The sequence below is a fragment of the Piliocolobus tephrosceles genome, chromosome 13 (genome assembly GCF_002776525.5).
Source record: "Piliocolobus tephrosceles isolate RC106 chromosome 13, ASM277652v3, whole genome shotgun sequence".
NCBI lineage: Eukaryota > Metazoa > Chordata > Mammalia > Primates > Cercopithecidae > Piliocolobus > Piliocolobus tephrosceles.
In genome coordinates, this window is record NC_045446.1 from 74,710,806 (window position 1) to 74,736,926 (window position 26,121).

Below are 26,121 nucleotides of genomic sequence, written 5' to 3' on the forward strand. Positions count from 1 at the left end.
ACCAGAACAAGACAAGGGTGCCCTCTATCACCATTCCTTTACAACAAAGTCCTGGAAATCCTGGCCGAAGCAATCAGGCAAGAGAAAGAGGTAAAAGGCATCCAAACAGGAAGAGAAGAGGTCAAACTATTCCTGTTTGCAGATGATATGATGCTATGCCTAGAAAACCCCTTAGTCTTTACCCAAAAGCTCCATGATCTGATAAACAACTTCAGCAAAGTTTCAGGATATAAAACCAGTATACAAAAATCAGTAGCATTCCTATCTACAAACAACATCCAAGCTGAAAGTGAAATCGAGAACCCAATCTCATTTACAATAGCCACAAAAAGAATAAAATACCTATGAATACAGCTAACCATGGAGGTGAAAGATCTCTACAATGAGGATGACAAAAAAATTGCTCAAGGAAATCAGAGATGATTCAAACAAATTGAAAAACATTTTATTTTCAATTTGTGGACAGGAAGAATCCACATTGTTAAAATGGCCATGCTCCTGAAAGCAATTTACACAGTCAGTGCTATTCCTATCAAATACCAATGACATTCTTCACAGAATTAGAAAACAACTATTAAAATTTACATAGAACCAAAACAGAGCCCAAAGAGTCAAGGCAATATTAAGCAAAAAGATCAAAGCTGTAAGTATCACATTATTGGACTTCAAACTATACTACAAGGCTACAGTAACAAAAATAGCATAATACTGGTAGAAAAACAGACACATAGACCAATTGAACAGAATAAAGAGCCCAGCAATAGTGCTGCACATCACCAACTATCTGATCTTCAATAAAGTGGGCAAAAGCAGGCAGTGGGGAAAGGACTCCCTAGTCAATAGATGGTGCTGGGACAACTGGCTAGCCATATACGGAAGATGGAAACTGAACCCCTTCCTTATACCACATACAAAAAATCAACTCAAGATGGATTAAAGACTTAAATACAAAACCTAAAACTATAAACATCCGGGAAGATAACCTAGGAAATATTATTCTGGAAAGAACCTGGTGAAGATTTCATGATGAAGATGTCAAAAACAATTGTGACAAAAACAAAATTTGACAAATGGGATCTAATTACACTTAAGAGCTTCTGCACAACAAAAGAAACTATCAACAGAGTAAACAGACAACCTACAGAATGGGAGAAAATTTTTGCAAAGTATGCATCCAATAAAGGTCTAATATTCAGAATCCATTAACAAGCCAAAAAATAATTCTATAAAAAAAGTGGGAAAAGGACATGAGCAGACACTTTTCAGAAGAGATATATATGCAGCCAACAAGCATATGAAAAAATGTTCAACATCACTAATCATTCGAGTAATGGAAATTAAAACCACAAAGAGATACCATCTTACATCAGTCAGAATGGCTTTTATAAAAAGTCAAAAAATAACAGATGCTGGTGAGGTTGCAGAGAAAAGGGGATGCTTATACAGTGCTGCTAGGAATGTAATTATTCCAAGTATTGCGGAAAGCAGTTTGACAATTTATCAAAGAACTTAAAACAGAATTGTCATTCAACCAAGCAATCTCATTATTGAGTATATACTCAAAGGAATATAAATTGCTCCTCCATTAAGACACACACAAAGGTATGTTTGTTGCAGCACTATTCACAATAGCAAAGGCAAGGAATCAACCTAAATGCCTATCAACAGTAGCTGGGATAAAGAAGATGTGGAACACATACACCACAAAATACTGCACAGCCATAAAAACTTTGGGAGGCCAAGGCTGGCGGATCATGAGGTCAGGAGATCTGTAGTCCCAGCTACTCAGGAGACTGAGGCAGAGAATCCCTCGAACCCAGGAGGTGGAGGTTGCGGTGAGCCAAGATTGTGCCATTGCACTCCAGCCTGGGCGACAGAGCGAGACTCCATTTCAAAAAAAAAGGAGAAGAAGAAAAAGAAAGTAAAAGAAAAAGAATGAGATCATGTTCTTTGCAGCAACATAGATGGGGCTGAAAGCCATTATCCTAAGCACACTAATACAGGAGCAGAAAACCAAATGCAATGTATTCTCACTTACAAGTGGGACCTAAACATTGAGTACATATGGACACAAAGAAGGGAACAACAGACACTGAGACCTACTTGAAAACGGTGAGTGGGAGGAGGGTGAGGTTTGAAAAACTACCTATTTGATACTATGCTTATTACCTGGTGATGAAATAATCTGCACACCGAACCTCTGTGACATGCAGTTTACCTATATAACAAACCTGCATATGCACCACTGTACCTAAAATACAAGTTTAAAAATAAACAAATAAACAAATAAATAAATAAATACTCAAACACATCTTGTTCAGTATAAACAACATCTCGAGAAGGTCATGATGAAAAAATCCTGGTCCCAAAATAGCTACCTCACAGCCTGAGTGTAGAAATTCTTGGCCAGCTTCCCTTTCCCTCCTCTTCACAACACCTTGGGGCCATACCACAGAACTGGTGGTTCCAAAAAGGAGAAAAATCTATTAGGACCGCGGTGTTTCATCCCAGGGTCTTGCTATTCATAGGTGGCTGTTCTTAAAACTGATATGAGGTGCCCTCAATAAAAGGCTAGGAAATTAGTTAGAAGTGACATAAATATAACAGAAAATCTAGGCTAACAGAAACCCATTGAAGTTGAATATAGTTAATTCTGAGACTGAGATTCCTAGAAGGCAAAGGATAAAGGAAAAACAGGAAAACTTCCTTTGTTTATATGAGATCTGAGATTTAGAAAAAGCATACTGTCCCCTCAACTCTGATATACATTTTCCAAATGAGACAGCGAGTAGCATAATAAATGATGGTACAATCACCAAAACTGCAGATGTTCAGATAATTATATTATCATGTATATGCTGAAGACTTAATATACAAAACAAAGCTCCCATGATGCTTTCATTGTTCTGTTCATTTTTTTTTCTTTTTTTTACTGTAACCAGACTAGCATCCCTCATAATTACAATAGCACCAGTTATAAAATTTGGACTCTCCCTATTCCATTTTTGAATCCCAGAAGTAACACAAGGAATTTCACTACTTTCAGGCATAATCCTACTGATAAGACAAAAGATGCACTTACTTTAAATATTTCATCTATCATTGTTAGTTGACTTAAATATAATACTAACAATCACCATAGTATCGATTCTAGTAGAAGGATATAAAATGCTAGCCTTGATTATCCTTCTTACTTAGCCTAAAGTCCTTTGGGAGGTATGCTCTAGAGTTGATTAAGGAGGAAAAGTTGGGAAGGGAGAAAGGTGGCAAAATTTGTGTATGTGTGTGTTGGGGGTTGTGGCATGGACAGGGTCTCACTTTGTTGCCCAGGCTATAGTGCAGTGTGTGTGATCATGGCCTACTCCAGCCTCAACTTCCTGGGCTCAAAGGATCCTCTCACCTCAGACTCCTGCACACCTGCAACTACACTTGCACGCCACCTCGCTTGGCTAATTTGTTAAAATTTTTGCAGAGACAAGGTCTTGCCTTGGTACCCAGGCTGGTCTTGAAGTCCTGGGATCAGCGGTCCTCCCACCTTGGCTTCCCAAAATTCTGAGACTACAGGCGCGGACCACTGTGCCTGGTTTATGGAGGTTCTTATAGGGAGTTTTTCAACCAGTTTGAAAGAATAAAACAAATGTAAGTACCCTCGATGCAGTTCAGTCTCTCAGCCCTGCCCTTTCTCAATTTACAGTGGTTGGTACACAGAGTAGGGATCAGCAACTGTTTGAAAAAATTAAAGAGTACTGTCTAACTCTAGGAATCAGAATGATTCTATACTGAACACAGAATTCTGATTCCTGAACAGGACCTTAGCGGCACTTTTGTTTACCCTTCTACGGAAGGAGTCTTTTCTACAAAAACTCTGACAAGCCATTATCCATTGCTGAAAGATTTCTAGGGATAGGGAACTTCTGTCTCATGAAGTAGTCTATAATTTTTTTGAGTAGCTATAAATATCAGGAGCTGTGGTGTTAAGATGATCCCACATATAATATACATTACTGTCACTTATGCACAATGGATCTGCTTCTGCCTTCTGCACGACATTGATGTCATGTTTTTCAGATGACAGTCTTGAGGTAAAAAAGGTTAAGTCCTGTGTCCCCCAATTCTTAATCTTTTCTTCTCCAGGTTAAACATACTCATTTTCACCAGTCATCCAAGCACTTGCAAAGAAATTCTGGAGATTTACACAATGAATCCCAGAAGCAGAATATTAATATTAATATATTTTTACTTATTATGTAATATTTACTGGAATTTGACAATTGATCCAATATTTTTATGTATTGGTAATAGCAATAGCTAATTTATTTGATAATACAATTTAGCATATGAATATGTTTGAAATGTTTCAAAATTTGAAACATAAGGTTAAGCATAAGTTAACCTCTCTTAGATGTTTTGGCAGGTATAATAAGATCCAGAGAACATGGAAGACACTTTTATGTCTATACTTTTTATTGCAGCACAGCCATGTAGAAGTGCTGGCAAAATGAATGTTCTAGGTGATGAAATAAATTTTTGTTTAGCAATAATTACTAAGGAATTAATTGGTAGGTGTTTTTAATTTTTCCATTTGAATTCTCTTTTATTTCAGCCGAATTTTGATTTTTCTTTTTAAACTTTGATAAACATTTAAAAGCTTTTTGTCCAAAACACAAAATCCGGTAGTGCCAGTTCAGCCAAAAAAAAAAAAAAAAAAAAAAAAGCAGAGTAATTTGCTAATTTGCAGCCAAGGGGGGCAGAGAAAAGTATTTTTTCTCATTTAATTATACCTTCTTGTCAAAATATAATTTATCAAGCAATTGTTTAAAATTAAATTTTAAAAAGTAGAAAGTATTGGCAAAAGTATGCCACCAAATTGAAATAAGTCTAGTAAACAATTTTCTCTAGGATACAATAGAGGCATTGATTAGACAACTCACACATTTTCCTTTATAGTGTGGACAGTAAGGCAATCGTTAGATGTGATCTTATTATATTTGCTCCCTTTGTTGGACCACGAATACTGATGAACAGAGAGCATTTGAGCAAAACCTTGATGTACTTGGGTTTTAAAAATATGTGGTTAGCTTATTTTCCCTTTCAATGTTTAAATCTTGGTGCTTTCTTTACCATTCTCAGCAACTAAAATGATTTTTCCAGATATTCAAACAATTGCAATAAAAATATGTCCCAAAAATACAAGGTGAGCCTCCAATGCACAAGAAAGGCCCTTTGGCAACCCATGTCCTCTATCACTTTTTAAAAGAGCCTCATTTAATCGGGCCAGCAAACATCTCCATTAGCAATTAAGACCAACCACCGCCACCAACTATAAAGTCGGAAAGGCAGTATAACTGACCTTCAGAGGAGAAATATGAGACTGCAAGACGTATCCATGGACATTTTCTATTTGAGAGAGGTTCTTTTCTGATACATGCACGAGTTCTGGGCCTCTTACTTCATGGGTTAGTCGAGGTAAGGAATGATCATGTGGAGCGTCCTCATCTTGGTATCGATACTTCTAGGAGAAAAGAAAAGAAAAGAAAGAAAAAATACGTATATATCAGTGTTTGTGAAGGAAATAGACTGAACTTCATATTCTAACTTCATCAATAGGACACAGTGTGCACCTACTTTTGACTTCACCAAATGGGCTTTGCTGTAGACTCTTCTGGCGGTCACCATAGACCAGATCAAATGCAAGCAAAACTGAGTTAACCACGAATATTGACCAATGCCCAGGACTTGTTTCTGCCCAACGATATATTCTCTTTGTTTGTGAGTTACAGAAAGGTGATAACAAATGAGACAGAACATTTACTTTACTTAAGTAAGTGAGGAGGTCACCCTCTTGACCAGAGTAGCTAAGTATGTGTTAAAAATTCTAGGTCATGGATGGAGAAGAAAAAAAAAGTGTTAGGCAAGAAGAAAATAGAATTCCGATATATCCTATTCAGAAAACTTAATTTTCTTTCAGAATTTGTGAGTGATTTAAGTTCCTTTGGAAATGAGGAAAATAATTTGTCACCCACATTGTTTGTGTTAGACTCAAAGAGAAGACAACCTTATCTTTCTTTACTTCACTCCCTAGGAGAAGGAGTATTGATTCAGGTTAGTCAGATTGTGGGACAAAAGACCACAAGTTTTAGAAACAGAGCTAGCTTTTAAAGAATTTTAAAAATCAAGGCAAGGCATCTGCCTATATTCCAATGGCTCCCTGAGGGGACAGAGGTAAATATTTCTTTCTCTCTTATTCCCTTTTCCTCTTTTCTTAACCTTCTTGCTTATACATGACTGTAACAGTAAAGATCATCGTCTGAGTCTTCCAAGCAGATAAAAGGAAGCTGGCAGAGAGAAAAACAAGGTTCAGGATAAGGAACGCTCTGAGGGAGCTCAGCCCTCTTCTTGGGGTCTACCTCCATTTTCAGCCTTAGCCTGGGTCTCCATCCTATTTCTTTGTCTCTTATTAGTTTGTACCCCTTTTCCCTTGGATCTATCCCTTCAGATTTCCATCATTCTAAGGCTGTTGTCCTACCTGGGAAAGATGAAAGGGAACTCTCTACATCTGACCCCTAATTCAGTTAATGAAGTGTTCGTTTGCTGTACTTTGCCTATGTTGTTTGTGCCTAATACAGGGATATTGGGAGCAGGGATCTAAACATTGTCATAACACCATCACAGGCTAATTGTGATATCTAACCTCTTCCCAGTGTCCCATTGTTTTTGTCATTAATGGTTAATTTTATCGTATATATATATATATATATATGTATATATATAATTTCTTGGACATCAGCTCTCAGACTGATTCATAATATAAAAGTAACAAGAAACATTGCAGGGATGATAATTCAATCTGTTGTTCACTCTTCCTCAGAAGCAGATTATCAATAATCAATACTTACACTTTCTGGGGCAGGGTGGGCTTTCTTCAATGCCCCAAGTAACATTTGTCTCAACAAAAGTAACAGTGTCATAATTGCAGTTGCCAAAGGACTCTCACATACTTGTTCCATTGCAATCATTCTTGGCCGTTTCACCCATGAGAAAACTAACACTCCAAGAAGTTAAGGTACTTGTCAAGAGTCACCTTAACCGATGGGCATCAGCACCAAGACCCTATCCAGATCATTGCAATCTGAATCCTCTTTCAATTATCATCACTCTCCTGTACCCCCATAAGAAGATGAAGTCCACGTCTGAAAACCGAATTGGCAGCTTGGCAGAAAAAAATCACTGAGAATGCATGACACAATGAGGTTAGAATATTTCTGTGAACTTCAAATACCATGCTTTTGTTTAGCCGACCCTATGAATAATTTGGCAATGTAATCTGCCTCAGAAACATGGATCAAATTGAGCATTCACTTTTGATCAGTTATGCTCATTGTGAGTGGAATAATGTCACACATATGCCCATTTTAGTTTCTCTGGCTTTGAACCCAATGACTCCCCCGTCTGCTCCCCATTTTCGATTCTCTCATAAAGGCACTACCATCTATGTTGTCATCTGAGCCAGAAAAGTAGGAGTCAATCAGACTCCATCCTGTCTTTTGCCTGCTGCTATCTGCCAATTTAATAAGTTACTGAGTCTGCCTGATTTATATCCCAAATAATACTTGAGTCTACTTTCTCCTTCTTCCCACACCCTCACCAACACTGTCCATGTTCAGGATTGAATAAGCTCTCAGCTGGGCTATATAAACAACCTCTGAATTGGCTAGCATCTCTGTGGGGTTGTCCCTTTCCCATGCATTCTCTACACTGATCCAGGGGACTTTCTGAATCACCTGCTGATAAAGTCCTTCTTGAAATCTTCCAATGGCTCACACTGCCCACAGGACAGAATACAAGCTTTCTTACCCTGCCATAACCCTACTATATAGGCTGAACCCCCATTACTTCTGAATTACTTTTTTTTTTTCTTTTTTTGTGAGATGGACTCCAGCTCTTGTCACCCCAGGCTGGAGTACAATGGCGTGATCTCAGCTCATTGCAACCTCTACCTCCTGGGTTCAAGAAATTCTCCTGCCTCAGACTCCCAAGTAGCTGGGACTACAGGTGGGCACCACCATGCCTGGCTACTTTTTTAAAATTTTAGTAGAGCCGGGGTTTCACCATCTTGGCCAGGCTGGTCTCGAACTCCTGACAGCAAGTGATCCATCCACCTCAGCCTCCCAAAGTTCAAGGATTATAGGTGTGAGCTACCGTACCCGGCTCTGAATTACCTTTTTTCTCAACATTCTCACTCCAATAGTTATAAAATAAATACGAACAAACTGTTGCTTCTCATTTTTAAGCTTCTCTTAAAATTTGTGGTAAAATACACGTAAATTTTGACCAATTTAACCATTTTTAAGTGTACGGTTCAGTGATGTTACTTATATTCACTTTGTTGTGCAACAGATCTCCAGACCTTCTTCTTTGTGTGCAAGTTCCCACAACTCCCTATAGTCTCCAATTACAACTCTTATCATGCTATATGGTTGTATATTTTCTGTGTTTTTCCATTGAACTGTGAAATCTTGTAAGGACTGGGACCACACTGGTATTGTTTATTCTCACATCTCCAGTCTTTAGTCAAATACACAACACCTATGCTCAATAAGTGTTTGTTGAATACAGTTATGAGGGACTGTTACACAAATGGATGAAATAGGTATCAGTTGCTTAAGCCACAATACTATTTTGGCTACTGGATAAAACCTTTTTCATTATAAAATGCTGTGATCTCAGGTTCAAGTAAAAAGGACAATCACATCATTTGCTTGACACAATCTAAAAGGACATCAGACTATTAAGTACCATATATCTTTCTCCTCATCATTCATTCCAGTATATGCTGAGAACATGAACTGAAAAGAGCAACTCTTGACTTCAAGAAGACCATAAATTACTGAGTTATACTTATGCACAGATACGCTACCATACGTCGTGATGAACTTAGTTCTTTGGGAGCAGAAATGGGTAAGCGTTTGTGGTTGTCTGTCTGCACCTTCCCAGTTTGAAACAGGATCTGGAATATCATAAAGAGGTAAAAGATATTCCAACCAAAGGCACAACATGTGTAGAGGAGACATGTGATAAGAGGGGATGATGTCTGAGGGAACAGTGAGGTCTTAAAGTGGATTGTAGCAGATGCTATTGTGTCCCCATCCAAATCCATGGAAATCTTTTTTACCCATTGAAGTCTCATATCTGCATACTTCTCAGGAACATTACCCTTGGGTGATTGAAGCCTCCTCTCTTTGATGTCCACAGCAGTCATGTTTGAACCCCAAATCACATACCTCATGGTGAGACAAATCCTGTGGTGTGAATTACACTACAAATTATCCAGTGAGATGAGCTTAAATTTAGACTGCACTTGGACTTACATTTCTGCAGAGTTCCTTTGTGCTTCCTTTACTCCCTATTTTTTTTTTTTTTCCTTGGAACTGTCCTCCATAAATCCTGCACACATGAAATCCCATCTTAGATCTGCTTCTAGTGAGCTGATATAAGACTTGGATGAAGCTTGGGATGTAAAGTACAGTGTGGCAGGAGGAAGCTGGAAGGCAGATTGGTGTCCACTGTAGACAACAGGGAGTCATCCAAGAGAACCTAGACCTAAATAATACTCTGCCCAGTGCCAACCAGACATTGTCCCGTTTTATTTTTCTTTGAGTCTTCAGCCTATGACTAAGCAAGAAATGACAAGAACTGATGAAAATGTCCCATCTTTAACTGAAACTCAAGCTTCCAAAGGAATCACTCTGATATGATATAGCAGAATTTCTCTGCTTGTATTCAAATCTTTATTTCCTTCGGCTGAACAAAAGTACTGATCTATGATACTAGGATTAATATTAACACCAACATTAATGCTAATCCTAACACTAATGTAATATTACAACCAATAATAATACCAGCTACAGTTAATGTGCCTGGAGCCATATTAAATGTTTTATATCCATTATCACCATATTAGAGATAAGTGTGATTCTCTTTACCTTAGACTCAGATAATTCAGTATTTTTTCCAAGCTTACATACCTGGTAAGTAGCAAACTAGGTTTCAAATACATGTTAATTTCACTCTAGAGAAAGAGCACTTAATCTTCTAAGTTAGTTAGGACATCTTTAGAGGCCAACTTTATCTTCAGGTAATAAAACTTTCAGGAAATATTCTTACACCCTGACATAAGAATAAGCCCTAACATTCTGTGTAATTCTGAGTCACTTTTCATTCCAAGGCTTGTCTGGTAGGTATTAATACCATTCTGGGCACCTTTGAGGATTTCTGTAGTACCTACAAAATGAGGGCCATGGGCAGAAGGCCTCTGTATTGCAATCTGTGCTTTCTTCTTTTTCTCTCCTCAGCTTGGTCTGTTGAAGGGGACTTCAGTAAAATAAACTTTGCAATTCTGTGAAGAAAGTCATTGGTAGCTTGATGGGGATGACACTGAATCTATAAATTACCTTGCGCAGTTTGGCCATTTTCACAATATTGATTCTTTATATCCATGAGCATGGAAGGTGGGTTAAAGTTCACTTGGACCCAAAAAAGAGCCCACATTGCCAAGACAATCCTAAGCAAAAAGAACAAAGCTGGAGGCATCATGCTACTTGACTTCAAACTATACTACAAGGCTACAGTAACCAAAACAGCATGGCACTGTTACCAAAACAGAGATATAGACCGATGTAACAGAACAGAGCCCTCAAAAATAATACCACACATCTACAACCATCTGATCTTTGACAAACCTGACAAGAACAAGAAATGGGGAAAGGATTTCCTATTTAATAAATGGTGCTGGGAAAACTGGCTAGCCATATGTAGAAAGCTGAAACTGGATTCCTTCCTTACACCTTATACAAAAATTAATTCAAGATGGATTAAAGACTTAAGTGTTAGACCTAAAACCATAAAATCCCTAGAAGAAAACCTAGATAATACCATTCAGGACATAGGCATGGGCAAGGACTTCATGACTAAAACACCAAAAGCAGTGACAACAAAAGCCAAAACTGACAAATGGGATCTAATTAAACTAAAGAGCTTCTGCACAGCAAAAGAAACTACCATCAGAGTGAACAGGCAACCCACAGAATGGGAGAACATTTTTGCAATCTACCCATCTGACAAAGGGCTAATATATTCAGAATCTACAAAGAACTTAAACAAATTTCAAGGAAAAATCAAACAACCCATCAAAAGTGGGCAAAGGATATGAACAGACACTTCTCAAAAGAAGACATTTATGTAGCCAACAGACACATGAAAAAATGCTCATCATCACTGGCCATCAGAGAAATGCAAATCAAAACCACAATGAGATACTATCTCACACCAGTCAGAATGGCAATCATTAAAAAGTCAGGAAACAACAGGTGCTGGAGAGGATGTGGAGAAATAGGAACACTTTTACACTGTTGGTGGGACTGTAAACTAGTTCAACCATTGTGGAAGACAGTGTGGCGATTTCTCAAGGATCTAGAACTACAAATACCATTTGACCCAGCCATCCCATTACTGGGTATATACCCCAAGGATTATAAATCATGCTGCTGTAAAGACACATGCACACATATGTTTATTGAGGCACTATTCACGATAGCAAAGACGTGGAACCAACCCAAATGTCCATCAATGATAGACTGGATTAAGAAAATGTGGTACATACACACCATGGAATACTACGTAGCCATGAAAAAAGGATGAGTTTATGTCCTTTGTAGGGACATGGATGCAGCTGGAAACCATCATTCTGAGCAAACTGTCGTAAGGACAGAAAACCAAACACCGCATGTTCTCACTCATAGGTGGAAATTGAACAATGAGAAAACTTGGACACAGGGTGGGGAACACTACACACTGGGGCCTGTCGTGGGGTAGGGGGATGGGGGAGCGATAGCATTAGGAGACATACCTAATGTAAATGACGAGTTAATGAGTGCAGCACACCAGCATGGCACATGTACACATACGTAACAAACCTGTATGTTGTGCACATGCACCCTAGAACTTAAAGTATAATAATAATAATAATAATAAAATAAACTTTATAAACAGATTATATTTCCTGTTTCAGCTGTAAGGGGAGTAGAGGCAGGATAAGTGCTCAAGACAGGGATGCCTGGTATACTACTTATGTCTCCCTATGTTAGTTCATTTTTGCCTCTGACTTCTGGAATTCTATCCTCGTCCCCCTTCTGAAGCTTGACCCTGCCCCCAACTCCAGATTCCTTCATCAAGCAAATTTTTTAGGTCCTTGATTATCAGATTTAGTGTTGCCTCCTTAGAAGCATTCTCTGACTTCAAAGGTTGGAAATCTATGTCTCCTCCTTTATGTTCCCATAGTGTTCTGCACAGGATTTTGTCAAAGAGTAAGAACTTTATACTGCAATGACCTGTCCATGTGCCTATCTCCCCTACCAGCCCACAAATGCCTCAAGAGCAGAGGTAGAGTCATGTTCATCTCTGAATCTCCAATGTCTACCCGACAAATGACACATAGAAAGAGACCAGTAAATGTAAGTTTAACTGCATTAAACTGTAATTATCTGAGCAATAACCTGATCTGCATAATCAGAAAGCCCTCCCAGCTGAGCTTGCATGCCATCATACTCACTCTTTTTCTATCACAGTCCCCCCTACACACATAGAAAAAAGCTAAGGAAGTCTGACCAGGCTCTGCTCAGTACATTCTGCTGATGCTTGTGTGAGTCAGAACAAACCATACTGAGTTTCCCAGAATTTAAACACAGAATCCTACATGTGCCTGATCTGTCACTGGAGGTTCTCTGGTGCAATTTGGAAGGTGGCATTTTGCTGGCACAGTGCATGATAACTGATCCAGAAATTGGAAATCTTTCAAGGTCTCATAAATAAAAATCTGAGTTTGTCTCTGTTGCTGCATAAAAAGTGCTCTACTTCCCCCTTGTAGCAGGAATTGGCACTGTACTGATGAGAGAGAGGGGGTGGGGAGGCGGGGGGCAGGGAACAAATCAAAAGCTGGAGAGCCAGAACATGTTTGTGTGCGCATGAATAGATGGCATATTATCACACCTAATAGTGAATACTATCCATGAACGCTTTGCTAAGAATGTCACAGAAATTATCCCACTTAAGGCTAATAGTAGCATTATGAAGCAAGTATAAAATTAAGTAACAATTACAGTTCCTTACACAAAGTCTGATGTTAAAAAAACTTGTTATTTTCATTGCCTCTGTTAACTACACTGACAAACCATGTTCTCTGCGTCGTTTTACCTGTTCCTCTGTAATCCAAGTTCCTTGAGGGTAAGAACCCTGACATGTATCTTTGTATCCTGCAGAGAGGTCAGGCTAGAATGCTATACAGTGTGTGTCCAACAGGCCTATGTTGACTTATTAAGTGCTGTTTCTGGAAGAAGGCCTCTTAACTTAAAAAATGTACCTTTGGCTGAAAGGAAGCACACAGTCTAGAAGCATGAAGTCAGTAATAATAATAATAATAATAATAATAATAATAATAATAATAGCAGCAACAGAATTTCAAAGGGATCCCTAAGGAAGTGGTGAGTGAATCTCAGAAAAGAGAGAAAACCAAAGGGACAAAGAAAACAAGCTCAAAAATAAACCACATGAAAACAAAGGGTTTTCATTTCATCTCAAGGCTGTAGAAATTTAAGTTCCGTAATTGAGTATTCCCATGTAGGCCCTGCCAGCCACCTTCCTATTTTGAGGACAATGATTTGTTTAAACACTTTGATATTTACTTTTAGGGATTTCCTTTAAAAAGGTTTCTGCAGTCTGTAGCCAGCAGATCCTTTTTTCCAGCTTCTTCCTTTCTCCATGATGCCTTAGCCTATGTATTTCCTTTGTCTCATCACTTTTATACAACTACTGTGTCCTCACTCCTACTCACTGCCTTCCTCTCTGGAGGGAAAACATGGGTAAAAAAAGAAAATAAGAGAAGATAAAAGAATGTTCAGTGCAATGATCAGATCAGTATTTATATCCATTTCTTTAATTTGAAATGAATTCTCTGAATGATATCTTGACTGGAGCACAGTTTTATTTCTCCAGTCCATTCTTTCTGTTATTCCAATCCATTCTTTCAGAATGGTTACATATAGGTTCCAAATCTGGGGGTGGAGGTAGGTAGTTTCAGATAGGAGAAAAATGGGAGGAGGAAAGGCAAGAGAGACTGTACATAATTTTCACCTTCACTTCCTCAAGGTGACCTCCTGACTTCCCAGATTAGGTAGTTCTCTCCCCACCTCTGCACACCACACACTGCTCCCTACTTCACAGGCTTTCAGGGCACCCTGCCCTTATTCTTCATAAAGCTTGGCATATTTTTATTTTACATTGATTTCTGTGATGATTTGCTGGATGTTTGTCTCCTCTATTGAACTAACCGTCCCCGCCCCCCTTCCCATGGGGTCAAAGGCCCCACCTGTTTGGTTTACTGCTGACCTTTAGTGCCTGCCACATATTAGGTACTTGATAAATGTTTGTTGAATAAGTAAGTACTTTGCAGCCAGATCTATCTTCAAAATAATCACCCTTTTAAAAAAATGACCCATATTCAGCAATATGGCTTGCCCAAAGAACCTTTGAAAGAGGGATTTTTCCAGAGTTTAGAGCAGGATATAAGTAACAGCACTGATGTGAGAAATGAAAAGCTCTCCCAGGTGCTCCATTTGAATTTTTTTAAACAAAACTCACAAGTGAAGGAAATACTTTCCTGCTTTTTTTCCCACAAAGAACAGGACAAGCCAGGATGTTAATTAAATTACAAATCAGCTGTCTGCTTGCAGCTGACAGAGCTTTGTGTGCTTCCAAGCAACGTCAGATATTTTAAACTCTGTGTAATTACCTACTATGGACGAGCTGCCAGGAAGGACGCTTCATGAATATTTAATGAATCTTAAGATCCTTTTTAAGGAACTGATGATTTAAATAACTATGGGAGAACTTACTCTAGCTCAGTGCTAACCTCCATCTGTTAACTGAAGATACTGGAAATGTAGCCTGGTAGAAATGCAGTTTCTCCCCTAAAATGAGCTAGGCCCAGGATCTAGGGAAGGCTAGGCTCACACAGGAGAGGTAACTGTAGAATTAAACACACCTCAAGCTCTCTAAGTCAGAATGGAACCACAGATCTATGATCTGGGAAAATAATGAGTATGGAATTGCAAAGTGAAATTTTGTAAGATGTCACACATTCAGGATGCTCTTTATAAACACTTTCAGCAACACTGTCTCAATTAATTCTCTCAAGAATTGGATAGATTAAAAAGGTATCATCATTCTGATTTCCAAATGAGGAAACAGAGGATCAGAGAGTTTCTAAAGTGCTAAATAAATAGTAAAGTTGTGTTTCAAACCAACATACTCCTCTATTCCAAGAGGCAGCCTCATATAGTGGAAAGTGCACGAATTCTGGCATTAGAAACATGACTTCAAATATTGGTTATACTACTTGCTATCTGGGAGACATCTGTCAGGTTGTTGGATACATCTGAGCTTTGGTTGACTGAAGTTATAAACCAGGAATTACAGTATAATCTCATAGAAACATGCAGATTGAATGAGATGCTGTACTCCTGGCACACAGTGGCTGCTTGGCAAATGTAATGCTCCTCTTTGCTTGGAGAGTCAAGACCTTTGCACTCTGCAGATTTATCATAACAACAACAGCAGCAGCAACAAAAAAAGTGGTCACTAAAAGTGAATTTTTCACAAAGCAAAAAACTCTTTGGTGGAATGCTCCTCACTTTCCGCAGAACAGAAACAAAAATGACCTGTTACACAATTAGTCACAAATACAGTCCTTGAATTTTTTGTCCATACACATGAGTATTGTGTAAAACATGTTTTCTTTGTAGCAGCTAGGTGCTGCCACCACTGTGCATGGCTGAGTTCACAAATCTGTTGTAACTTGTAGCTTCTCTGTCACTTCTCTCTCTCATCTAAGCTTTGTTTCTTTGCAGTAATTAAAACTTTTTGCCACTGCCATAGCTAATGCTCCTACTGGAACCACTAGAGCCTCCTTGGTTTCATGGTTTGGCAAAGGATTGGCCTTCATCACCATAGGGGTTGGAGCTTCTGCCTCCTAAGCTTTCTCTCCTCATGGGTCCAAAATTTGAAGACTGATTGTTGTAACTGCAAAAATCACTGTAGCTTCCTTCACCTCTAAAACTGCTTCGATCATTTACAAATCCATTATAGCCATCCCACTGCCACCATATCCACAAGCACCATGGCTGCCACCAAAGCTACCATGACCACTGAAGTTTCCTCCACAATCATAGTTCATGCCAAAACCACCTCCACAACCACTACCAAAGTGTCCAGAACTATTTTGGCTTCTTTGGCTCAACGGCCTCTCTTGCTTTGACAGGGATAAAGTTTCTGAACACTCTTTGAAGTTTCCTAACTTCACAGTTGTGGCCATTCACAGTATGGCCATTCACAATATGGTATTTCAATCTTATTTATAGAGTCATGGTCCTTAAGGGTTACAAAAGCAAAATCCCTTTGCTTGCCACTGCCTCAGTCATTCGTGATTTCGGTCACTTCAATTTTCCCACATTCTTCAAAGTAATGTCTTAGGTGATTATTTATTTATTTATTTATTTTTGAGAAGGAGTCTTGCTCTGTAGCCCAGGCTGGAGTACAGTGGTGCAATCTCTGCTCACTGCAACCTCTGCCTCCTGAGTAGATGGGATTACAGGCGTCCACCACCAAGCCCAGCTAATTTTCTTATTTTTAGTAGAGAGGGGGTTTCGCCATGTTGGCCAGGTTGGTCTTGAACTTCTGATCTCAAGTGATCCATCTGCCTTGGCCTCCCAAAGTGCTGGGATTGTGGGAGTGAGCCACCATGCCTGGTTCTTAGGTGATGTTCTTCAGTGTCTTCTTTAGTGCCGCTCATATGGTTTGGATCTGTGTTCCCACCCAAATCTCAAGTTGAAATGTAGTGCTGGAGGTGGGGCCTGGTGGGAAGTGATTGCATCGTGGGGGTGGTTTTTAATGGTTTAGCATCATCTCCCTGGTGCTGTCTCATGACAGAGTTCTCACGAGATCTGATTGTTTGAAAGTGCAAAGCACCTCCCCAGCCCTCTCTCTTCCTCCTGCTCTGGTCATGTAAGACAAGTCTGCTTCCCATTCTCCTTCTGCCATGATTGAAAGTTTCCTGAGGCCTCCCCAGAAGCCCAACAGAGGCCAGCATCATGCTTCTGGCACAGCCTGCAAGAACCATGAGCCAATTAAACCTCTTTTCCTTATAAATTACCCAGTCTCGGGTATTTCTTGATAGCAGTGCAAGAATGGACTGATACAGCCATCAACAAATATCTTTTTCACAGTTAAGTAGGCAACTAGTCTTTGAGACTCTCCTCTTGAGACAACCGTCTTGTTCCACGACTCTGTCATCCACCTTATGTAGCCTTGTGGCATCCACAGTGGCATACGTGACAAACCCAAAGGCCCTGGAGCGCTTGGTGTTTGGATGGCTCATTACGACACAGTCCATGAGTGCTCCCCATTTGCTCACAATGGCTCCTCAGACCTCAACCCTCCGATGAAGACCTTCCACAGTTATTCGGGCTCTTTCAGAGACTCTAACTTAGACATGATTGTAGTAGGAAGATAGACTTTGGTGATGCTTCCTCTGTGGCATCTTGAGGTCAAAAGGAGTAAGGTGACAAATGTATCTCAGTAGAATAACTTTCTAGAACCTCAGTTTCAGAATAGTGCCTAAAAGCACAGATTCTGGAGAGACTGCCTGCATCAATTCCTACTTTGATTACCACATGACCTTGATCAACGTATTAAACCCTCTGACACATGATACTCTTATCTGCAAAATTGGAATAGTAACTACCTCACAAAAGTTTTTAGAAAGCCAAGTGAGATGATGCATGGAAGGCACTTAGAAGAGTGAGTGTCTGTAATCTATTAAATAGTCACTTAGTATAAGTTATGATTGTTTTGCTGGAACATTAGATATGTTATTTGGTTATAAAAAATCGGAGGAATAGAAAAAACTGAAGGAAAATATTTGCCTTTTACTGTTTCAAATTTTTCAAAGTCTCTAACTGCAACTTTTCCCACTACTCCATAACACATAGACAGTGCATCGAATCTCACAGCCCTCCTGGTCTCACAAAGTACACTTTAGTCTTTCTTTAAGCCATCTTAAATGCGTGAAAACCTTGTCTTTGCACTTTTTTATTCTACAAGAATTTACTGAGTACCAATTCTATGGTAGGCATTGTACCATGTGCTAGAGATATAACAGTGAATAAGGAAGACACAGCTCATCCTTGCCCTTTGCTCTTGATGTCTTCTCTACCTCTCATAACTTTCCCAACTGTTTTTCACGTACTGCTCAACTTTCAAAACTTAGTTGATAAATGATATTTTCCCAGATGCTTTCCCCAGACAACCAAATTTGGCTAAGCAGTCTTCTTCTGTGCTCCCATGTCTCACTCCCTGAGAATCCCTCTTTCTCTCAAAGCATGTATGTCTCTGCCATTCTCATTGGAATGGGAAGAGTTCACAATTCATTATTGTACCAGTGGCAAATATTCTGCCTGAGACCCAGTAGATGCTTCATAAATGTTACTAAATGGAACTATCCCTGGGAGAGATGTAAGCTCCTTAGACTCCTGTGTACTCCACCATGACTAGCACATCCTAGAAGTAGTGCATACTCAAGAAACCTGGTGCTATTCTGTAGGAGAGCTGGTTATTGAATAGTATGCTGTAAGATTTTCAACAATAAAATCAAAAATTGGTTTATGTTGTATAGCACAGATAATAAAGTGAGTTCCTTTGAAAGTTTTCATTTAGCAGGGAGAATTGTTCCAGCTTTAGGTATGACATACCTGACAAAGAGTATTAGCTGGTGGCTTCCTGGAGTAAAACAGTTAACAGAAAGAAAAATGGTAACATGCAGAGAAGAACTGAGTTCCCTTCTTCCTTCTCCTCTGCAAGCACTGAGTCAGAGCAGCTATAGAGGCATAACAAACAAATGAGACCATATTAAGTATTCTTACACGAGCCCATCTAAACCCCAGGTCAGCAGCTGGACTCATATTTGAGTGTACCAACCTCAAATAAGTCCAGTGAAATAGATTAAAGTGTATGCAAGGCAGGGAAGAGATCTGAAAGAATATAATAATATGTTGACTGTGGTTATTTCTGGTGATTATCAATTTCATTTTTTGGAGCTATATATATTTCTTTGAGGAATAAAAAGAATTAGAATATGTAAAACATGATCAAGTATTTGCTTTGTTGTAGTGGAGAAGGTTCAGTGTGCTGTAAGTTTTGTGGTAAGGAAAAATTCTCTAGTCCTGGAAAGGGTTTATCCATGCTCAGTTGAGTTAATTTTGAGAACTGGCTGAAGGATGCAAGGGAAGTGGTTTCCAGCTGACAAATGAAAGAGGGAGGAGCCAGGAATAAATTTGCTGGGGAGCACCAGGCTTTAAGTCAAATTGCTTTGGTACCAAGAAATCAAAGCAGTGATTTGGGAGCAAACTCGACAGTAGTTTATCCTTTTGAAGCAAAACTTCAAACATGGTCTGAGTAATTTTCCAAGGATAACTGCCACTGGATTCAATTGAACACTGTACGATCTTGTGGGCAGTCCCTGTCTGACTCAATCCACCAGCTGTGCAACTGCTACAGCATCTGTGAGTGAGAATCATTCACTACCAAAAGCTAGAAACATGTTTTGCTCAGTGTGTCTGGTGCTCAGAAAAGAGGAAATGTTCATTTCAGCAAAATCCTTCCTCAAGCGATGCAAATTCCCTGCGGCTCAGTTCCTGGGTTTAAATCCTGTTCCTGCACTAACCAGCAATGTGACTTTAGGGAAGTATGAAGGCTCTCTGAAACTCAGACTCTTCATTTATAAAATTGGACTAATAATGTATGACAGTGTCACTATAGGAAATTCATGAGATAATATGCATAAACGCTTTGGGCCAGGACCTACCTCCTAGTAGGTGCTTAGGAAATATAAGATTCTTCCTATTTCTCTGTTTTTGTTTGTTTGTTTTTGAGACGGAGTCTCGCTCTGTCACCCAGGGTGGAGTGCAGTGGCATGATCTTGGCTCACTGCAACCTCCGCCTCCTGGGCTCAAGTGATTCTCCACCTCAGCCTCCTAAGTATCTGGGATTACAGGCTTGTGCCACCACGTCTGGCTAATTTTTTTGTATTTTTAGTGGAGACAGTGTTTCTCCATGTTGGTCAGGCTGGTCTCGAACTTGTGGCCTCAAATGATCTACCTGCTTCAAATTCCCAAAGTGTTGGGATTATAGGCATAAGCCACCACACACAACCTTCCTATTTCTCTACCAGTGTCATGTAGTCATCTTTCCACACACACACATGCACACACACACACACACACACACACACACACGTGCATGTATATGCTCAATTCAGCCTTATCACCATTACAGGAAGCAGGCTTCCACCATGCTACTACAAGAATTGTAGCATCCCTACAGAACAGCACAAACCTTCTGAAGGAGGTAAAATGAGCTGCTAAGGCCTTGCTGCCACTTCTCTAGATCCAGTGCCTTTTCTGTATGTGAGGCCATCTTACCCATTCTACTCAGGCCTCTAGCTAGGCCAGGGCTACTACTCTTGATCTCTTCTTCCTATGATGATCATTTCTGTCCAGCAGGCAGAGAAAAAAATGCCTCAGACACAGGTGCTGACATTGCCTTCACTGCTGATTCAAGCTACTCTTCCTAATCATGTGAGTTTTTGGACTTCAGAACCTGACTGTGAAATTGGCACTTGCCTAGCCCTCCCATTATATTTGACTTCCAAGGATGAGATCACTAACCCACTGGCACCTAGAATCTCCTGGATGATCTCCATAAGGCTTTGTTCCTGGTACTGGGACTTCCTGGGTGGTCTGTTGGCATGTACGTCCTCTGTGACACTATAGAGGCTAAAATTCCATCCTAGTAGGAAGCACCATTATTCATTCATCCAAAAGAATGTTTATCTAGCATGTTATATTCTAATCACTAAATTTTAAGTGCTAGAAATATAGTAGTTTAAAAAAGCAAACATATATGACCCTATAGACATTAAATTGTAATTGCTTTAGGTTATCTAGCTCCTTGAGCTCCCTTTTTCCTCAACATGCTTCCTGTACCAAGAAGCAGTTATGAACAGCTGTCCTTTCAGTGGTCCAGGTGGGTAACCACTATGAATTGTCTCTGGTGGTGGTACAAATGGGCTTGATCTATCCAGCTGCCTTTGTTTTAGAGCACCTCATAATGAGCTGGTGTCAATGGCATTGGAACATGGCACAGTTGAAAAATAAGGCAGAAAGTGTGGTCCTATTACTAGTGGGTTCCAATCAAAGAGGTTTATTGCACAATCAGACACTGTAATAAAAATATTAATGTTTCATCAAATAAGGTTGCTTTATAATCCATGCTTGCTTATGGTAGTTTAAATATTCTCCAAATAAGATAGTATATAATAAAATGCCGTTTCAAAATAATAAAAGCATATTTATACTTGATCTAGATGCTTAATATGCAACTGAATGTGCAATTGTAGAATGTTGTTTTGTGCTTATTACACTCGTAAGATGTAAGTCCCAAACAAGAAAACCCAGAAAGTTTTCTAATTTTCTTGTCCTGCTGCCCTGCTGGGAACTGACAGTGTCATCTTTCGGATTACTGCCTATGATATGACATGCATATGTATTAATGCTTTAGAAGCATTGATTTATTTAATCCTTATAACAAACTTATGGAGTAGTTACTGTTTTATTTCCCTCATTTAACAGATGAGAAAATACAGAGAGAGAGAAATTAAATAAGTAACTTGTTCACACAACCAGTGGATGGAATGAGATTTATACCTCATTATCCTTGTAATCCCACCTTTAATTCACACACTATATTGTCTCTCAGGTATTGTGCATTTCTTACTCTCTGAATCAGATGTTTCTTCTGAGTATAGTAGACACTTTGGTCCTTTGGTTTAAAAACTAAGGTCTGTAGGCTTCCCTTTATTCTTGCTGGGCCATAGAATGCAATTGGGAGAAAGTATAAATAGAAATAACCTAGTTAATGATACTGCCATTTCCCTGGTCACCCAAATACAAAATTACACAGATGAAGATGATCCTTCAGAATCTTTCCCCTCTCATGTCTTCCAGAGTGGGGTCCATCTAACTAAATTGGCAGACCATGAATCCTAATATCAGAGTGAAGGTCAGGATGGTTTACGTTAGACTGAGAGCTCCCTGATGAAAGCAGTGATACTACAGGAGTAGGTATCTCAGTAGATCCTCAGCACATAGAAGAGGTTTAGTACATTTTACCAAGTGAATGGCTCTAATACAAGTTTAACAGACTCTAAATCAGCAGACATATTTGTTGTTTTTATTTGTTTATCTCCATTGTCCATTCCCCCATCACACTCTAGTTTCTTCATCCTAGAATATTCCACTTGCCTTCTATTCCTCTTTCCAAACATATCTCTTGCCTCTTTCTACCCCAAAACACCAACTTTCCTTTCTCTGCCTCTTCATCTTTTCCCATCCCATTCCCCAAAATCTAGAATTTCACCAGTCTGAATTATTTGCAACTCAGAGTAAGAGGAATGGATCACCTCCAAGATTTTGCACTTGTTGCCTTCCAGATGCCTTTTGTCATGTCTTTAACATCAAAGTTCAGTTAAGGTGACAATCTTTCCAGGAGTCTCCATAATTTATTCATTTCCTCCATCAGTCATCTATACCTCACCCTCAGACTGAGGTCAGGACTCATAGCTACCTATGCACCCATAGGACATTTACTTAATCTATCATTTTTGTCTGTTTATTTGATTGTTTACTTTTTATACACTCTAAGATCTTTGAATGCAAGGATTGAATCTTGTTTACGGCTGTAGCACCTGTGCGAGGTATTCCATGGGTCCTAATAAATGTTTGTTAAGTGAATAGTAACCACCTAGTAACTGGTTTCCTTATCTGTATACTCTCAAACAACCAGTTCTTTTAACTAAACACCCTCAGATATATCTTCCTTAAACACAAGTTTGGCTATATCACTCACCCCTTTAAAACCCTTTGCTCCTGCTACAGAATAAAACACAGGCACTTTGATGGGAAATTCACAACATTCTCAATCTCTTGCTAAAGTACTATCTCTTACTACTTTTTTACACTCATTGGCATTCCTTTCAAACTAGCTCAGCAGCTCTTCTCTGGAGCCATCTCATCTTTCTAATCTTTTCTCACATTCCTGTCTCATGCTTTTCCTTCTGTCTTGAAACAATGCTTCCCAAATCACAGGTGGGAAATATCTTGCTCTTTTAAAGATTCTTTTCACGTGTCACATTTTCCACAGTCTTTCCTAATCTTATTCCCCCCTCAAAATGTGGTTTACCTTTGTCACTTTGTATTGTTCTTACAATAAAATTATCCATTGAGTTTGTAATCTTTTTATTCATCCCTCCTTTCACTGAGCACTTAAAATGAGTCAGTGATGCACTGTAATAGACACTGGCGATATTTAGAGAAAACACAATGACCAGTGAGCTCTGTTGTCAGTAGATAAGACTGACAAATATTATCAATCTAAAATGTCATAGCTAAGACGCATGCGGATTTCAGAGACACTAATATTAAAAAGTGCATCTTAGAATCAATGCAATATCGTATTAAAACATAGTATTCACATGCTCCCCCAGAGGTCATTTAACCTAGCTTTGGCGATATAAAGGAGCAGTTTCTTGGAGAATAAGATATCGTAGTTTACTCTTAAAGAATGGAAAGGTCTGAATCTAAGAGACAGCAACAATACTGTCAAAGGAACAGCAGACTAGAACTCACAGAGGAGGGACGATAAAGGTTAACTTCCTCTCTTGAGATGTTTGGATGCTTAAAGGCAGTTTCTTACATTTCTTTCCTTGAGAAGGTGGGTACAGTCTTAAACAGTTGTGCTAGATTAAAATTAAAATGTGTACTGGTGGACCATTTACATGCTACAATATACATATGTTTGATAATTTCTCCTTAACATTGGCAATATGAAACTAAGGTTTCAGGAAACCTTGAAGAATGAGTGCTTGGGAGGAATACTCAATTAAAATTTGAAATATAAATGATAAAATATCATCCACGAGGAACAGATTTGAATGACTGCACTGTCATAAAGCTTAGACTTTCATTTCTAGAGACTTGGCCAGGCTGAGAGAGAACAGTTAGTGCACATTCTCTATTCATCACAGAAAGTCCATTTCTAAATTGAATTCAATTCAAATTCTCTAAAACCTATGAGCAATGTCTGGTCTCTGCTTGGGCATATCTTGGTCCATTCAGTTCATGGCTTCATTTGTAGTTCTGTGTGTTTTGTTTTCTTCTTCATCCTTGTATCTAAACCATTGGTTTTACCTAGATACGCAAAATTAACAGTCACAGTGAAGCTTCCCAAATGGGGCCGTTAAAAATGGTCCATTTTAACCCTAAAAATCATTACTCTTTACTTAATGTGGATAGGACTTGCTCAACCTTAAGGGCAGAACAACTACCAGTTTTATTAGGTGCACTAGCCACAGGGATTCAATAGTGAACAAGCAAGATAGACAATATTATTTCTCTTGTGGAGCTTTCCTTCTAGTGGTGGTGACTAACATAATTAAAAAATAAAGGAAATGGGCCGGGTGCAGTGGCTCATGCCTATAATCCCGGCACTTTGAGAGGCCGAGGTCGGCGGATCACCCGAGGTCGGGAGTTCGAGACCAGCCTGACCAACATGGAGAAACCCCGTCTCTACTAAATATACAAAATTAGCCAGGCATGGTGGTGCATGCCTGTAATCTCAGCTACTTGAGAGGCTGAGGCAGGAGAATCACTTGAACCCGGGAGGGGGAGGTTGTGGTGAGCTGGGATTGAGTCATTACACTCCAGCCTGGGCAATAAAAGTGAAATTCTGTCTCAATAATAAGAGTAATAATGAAGGAAAGAATGTCAAGGAAATAAGATGCTCCAAGAGAGCACAAGAAGAAACCATATTCATTCGAGAATGCCAGGGACGCTTTCTGAAACAATGACATAGTAACTGAAGTCAGAGGAATAAGCATATTTCCCATGCGAACAGTTGGATAAGCTGCCTTTCAAATGAAAGGAAGAACAACCATGAGAATCTTTGTGTTCGAAAAGAGTATGGTAGGTTCAAGGAATTGACACAGCTTTCTGAAGAGGGGTAAGTGAAGTAAACATGAGGCAGGAGAGGTAACCCAGGGCCTTCTTAGCTTTGGGAAGGATTTAGGTCCCCATCCTGAGAAAAATGGGAACTCAACAAAGAATTTCAGCAGGAAAGTGATATGATTTGATTTATATTTTCAAAAGCTCACTCCTGAACTCTTAGTGAGATTGTAAAAGGATGTTACTGAAATAAAAAGCAGTATGGAGTTTCTTCAAAAATATAAAAATAGAACTTCCATATTATCTAGCAAATCCACTTCTGGGTATATATCCCAAACAATTGACAGCAAGGTCTTGAAAAGATATTTACACACCCACGTTCATAGTACTACTATTCATGATAGCTAAGAGGTGGAAGCAATCCAAACGTTTGTTGATGAATAAATGAATGAACAAAATGTGGATAAAAACATCTATATACACACACACTTGTGTGTGTGTGGTATATATGTATATATATACACATATACATATACACACAGGCACATACACACACAATCAAATGTTATTCAGCCTTAAAAAAGAAAGGACGTTTTGTCACAAGCTACAATATGGACAGATCTGAAGGACATTATGCCAAGTGAAATAGATTGGGAACAAAAAGACAAATGCTGTATGATTCCATTTATATGAAGTGTCTACAGTGGTGATATTCATACAAACAGAAAGGAAAATGGTAGTTATCAGGGACTAGAGAGAGGGAGAAATAGGGAGTTGTTTAAAGGATAAAAAGTTTCAGATTCACAAGAGGAAGAAGTTCTGGGGATCTGTCGTACAACAAAGTGAATACAATGAACACTACCGAACTGTACACTTTAAAATGGTTAACACAGAGTACAATTTTATGGATTTTTTTACTACAATTTTTTAAAAGCTTACTCTAGCTGCCAAAGGAGAA

General features: G+C 39.1%; 1 protein-coding gene across 7 annotated transcripts in view; it reads right to left on the reverse strand.

Moving 5' to 3' along the window:
- The window catches only part of DLG2 (discs large MAGUK scaffold protein 2), a 2,237,713-nt gene that overhangs the window by 1,118,800 nt on the left and 1,092,792 nt on the right, over positions 1–26,121 (reverse strand). For 5 of the 7 annotated variants that reach the window (XM_023209277.2, XM_023209276.1, XM_023209283.1 and 2 more), the window contains one exon: positions 5,351–5,512. In XM_023209277.2, coding sequence (XP_023065045.1) covers positions 5,351–5,512 — 162 coding nt within the window. The remainder of the gene's footprint in view (positions 1–5,350; positions 5,513–26,121) is intronic. The other 2 variants (XM_023209278.2, XM_023209280.2) reach the window with 1 other exon arrangement.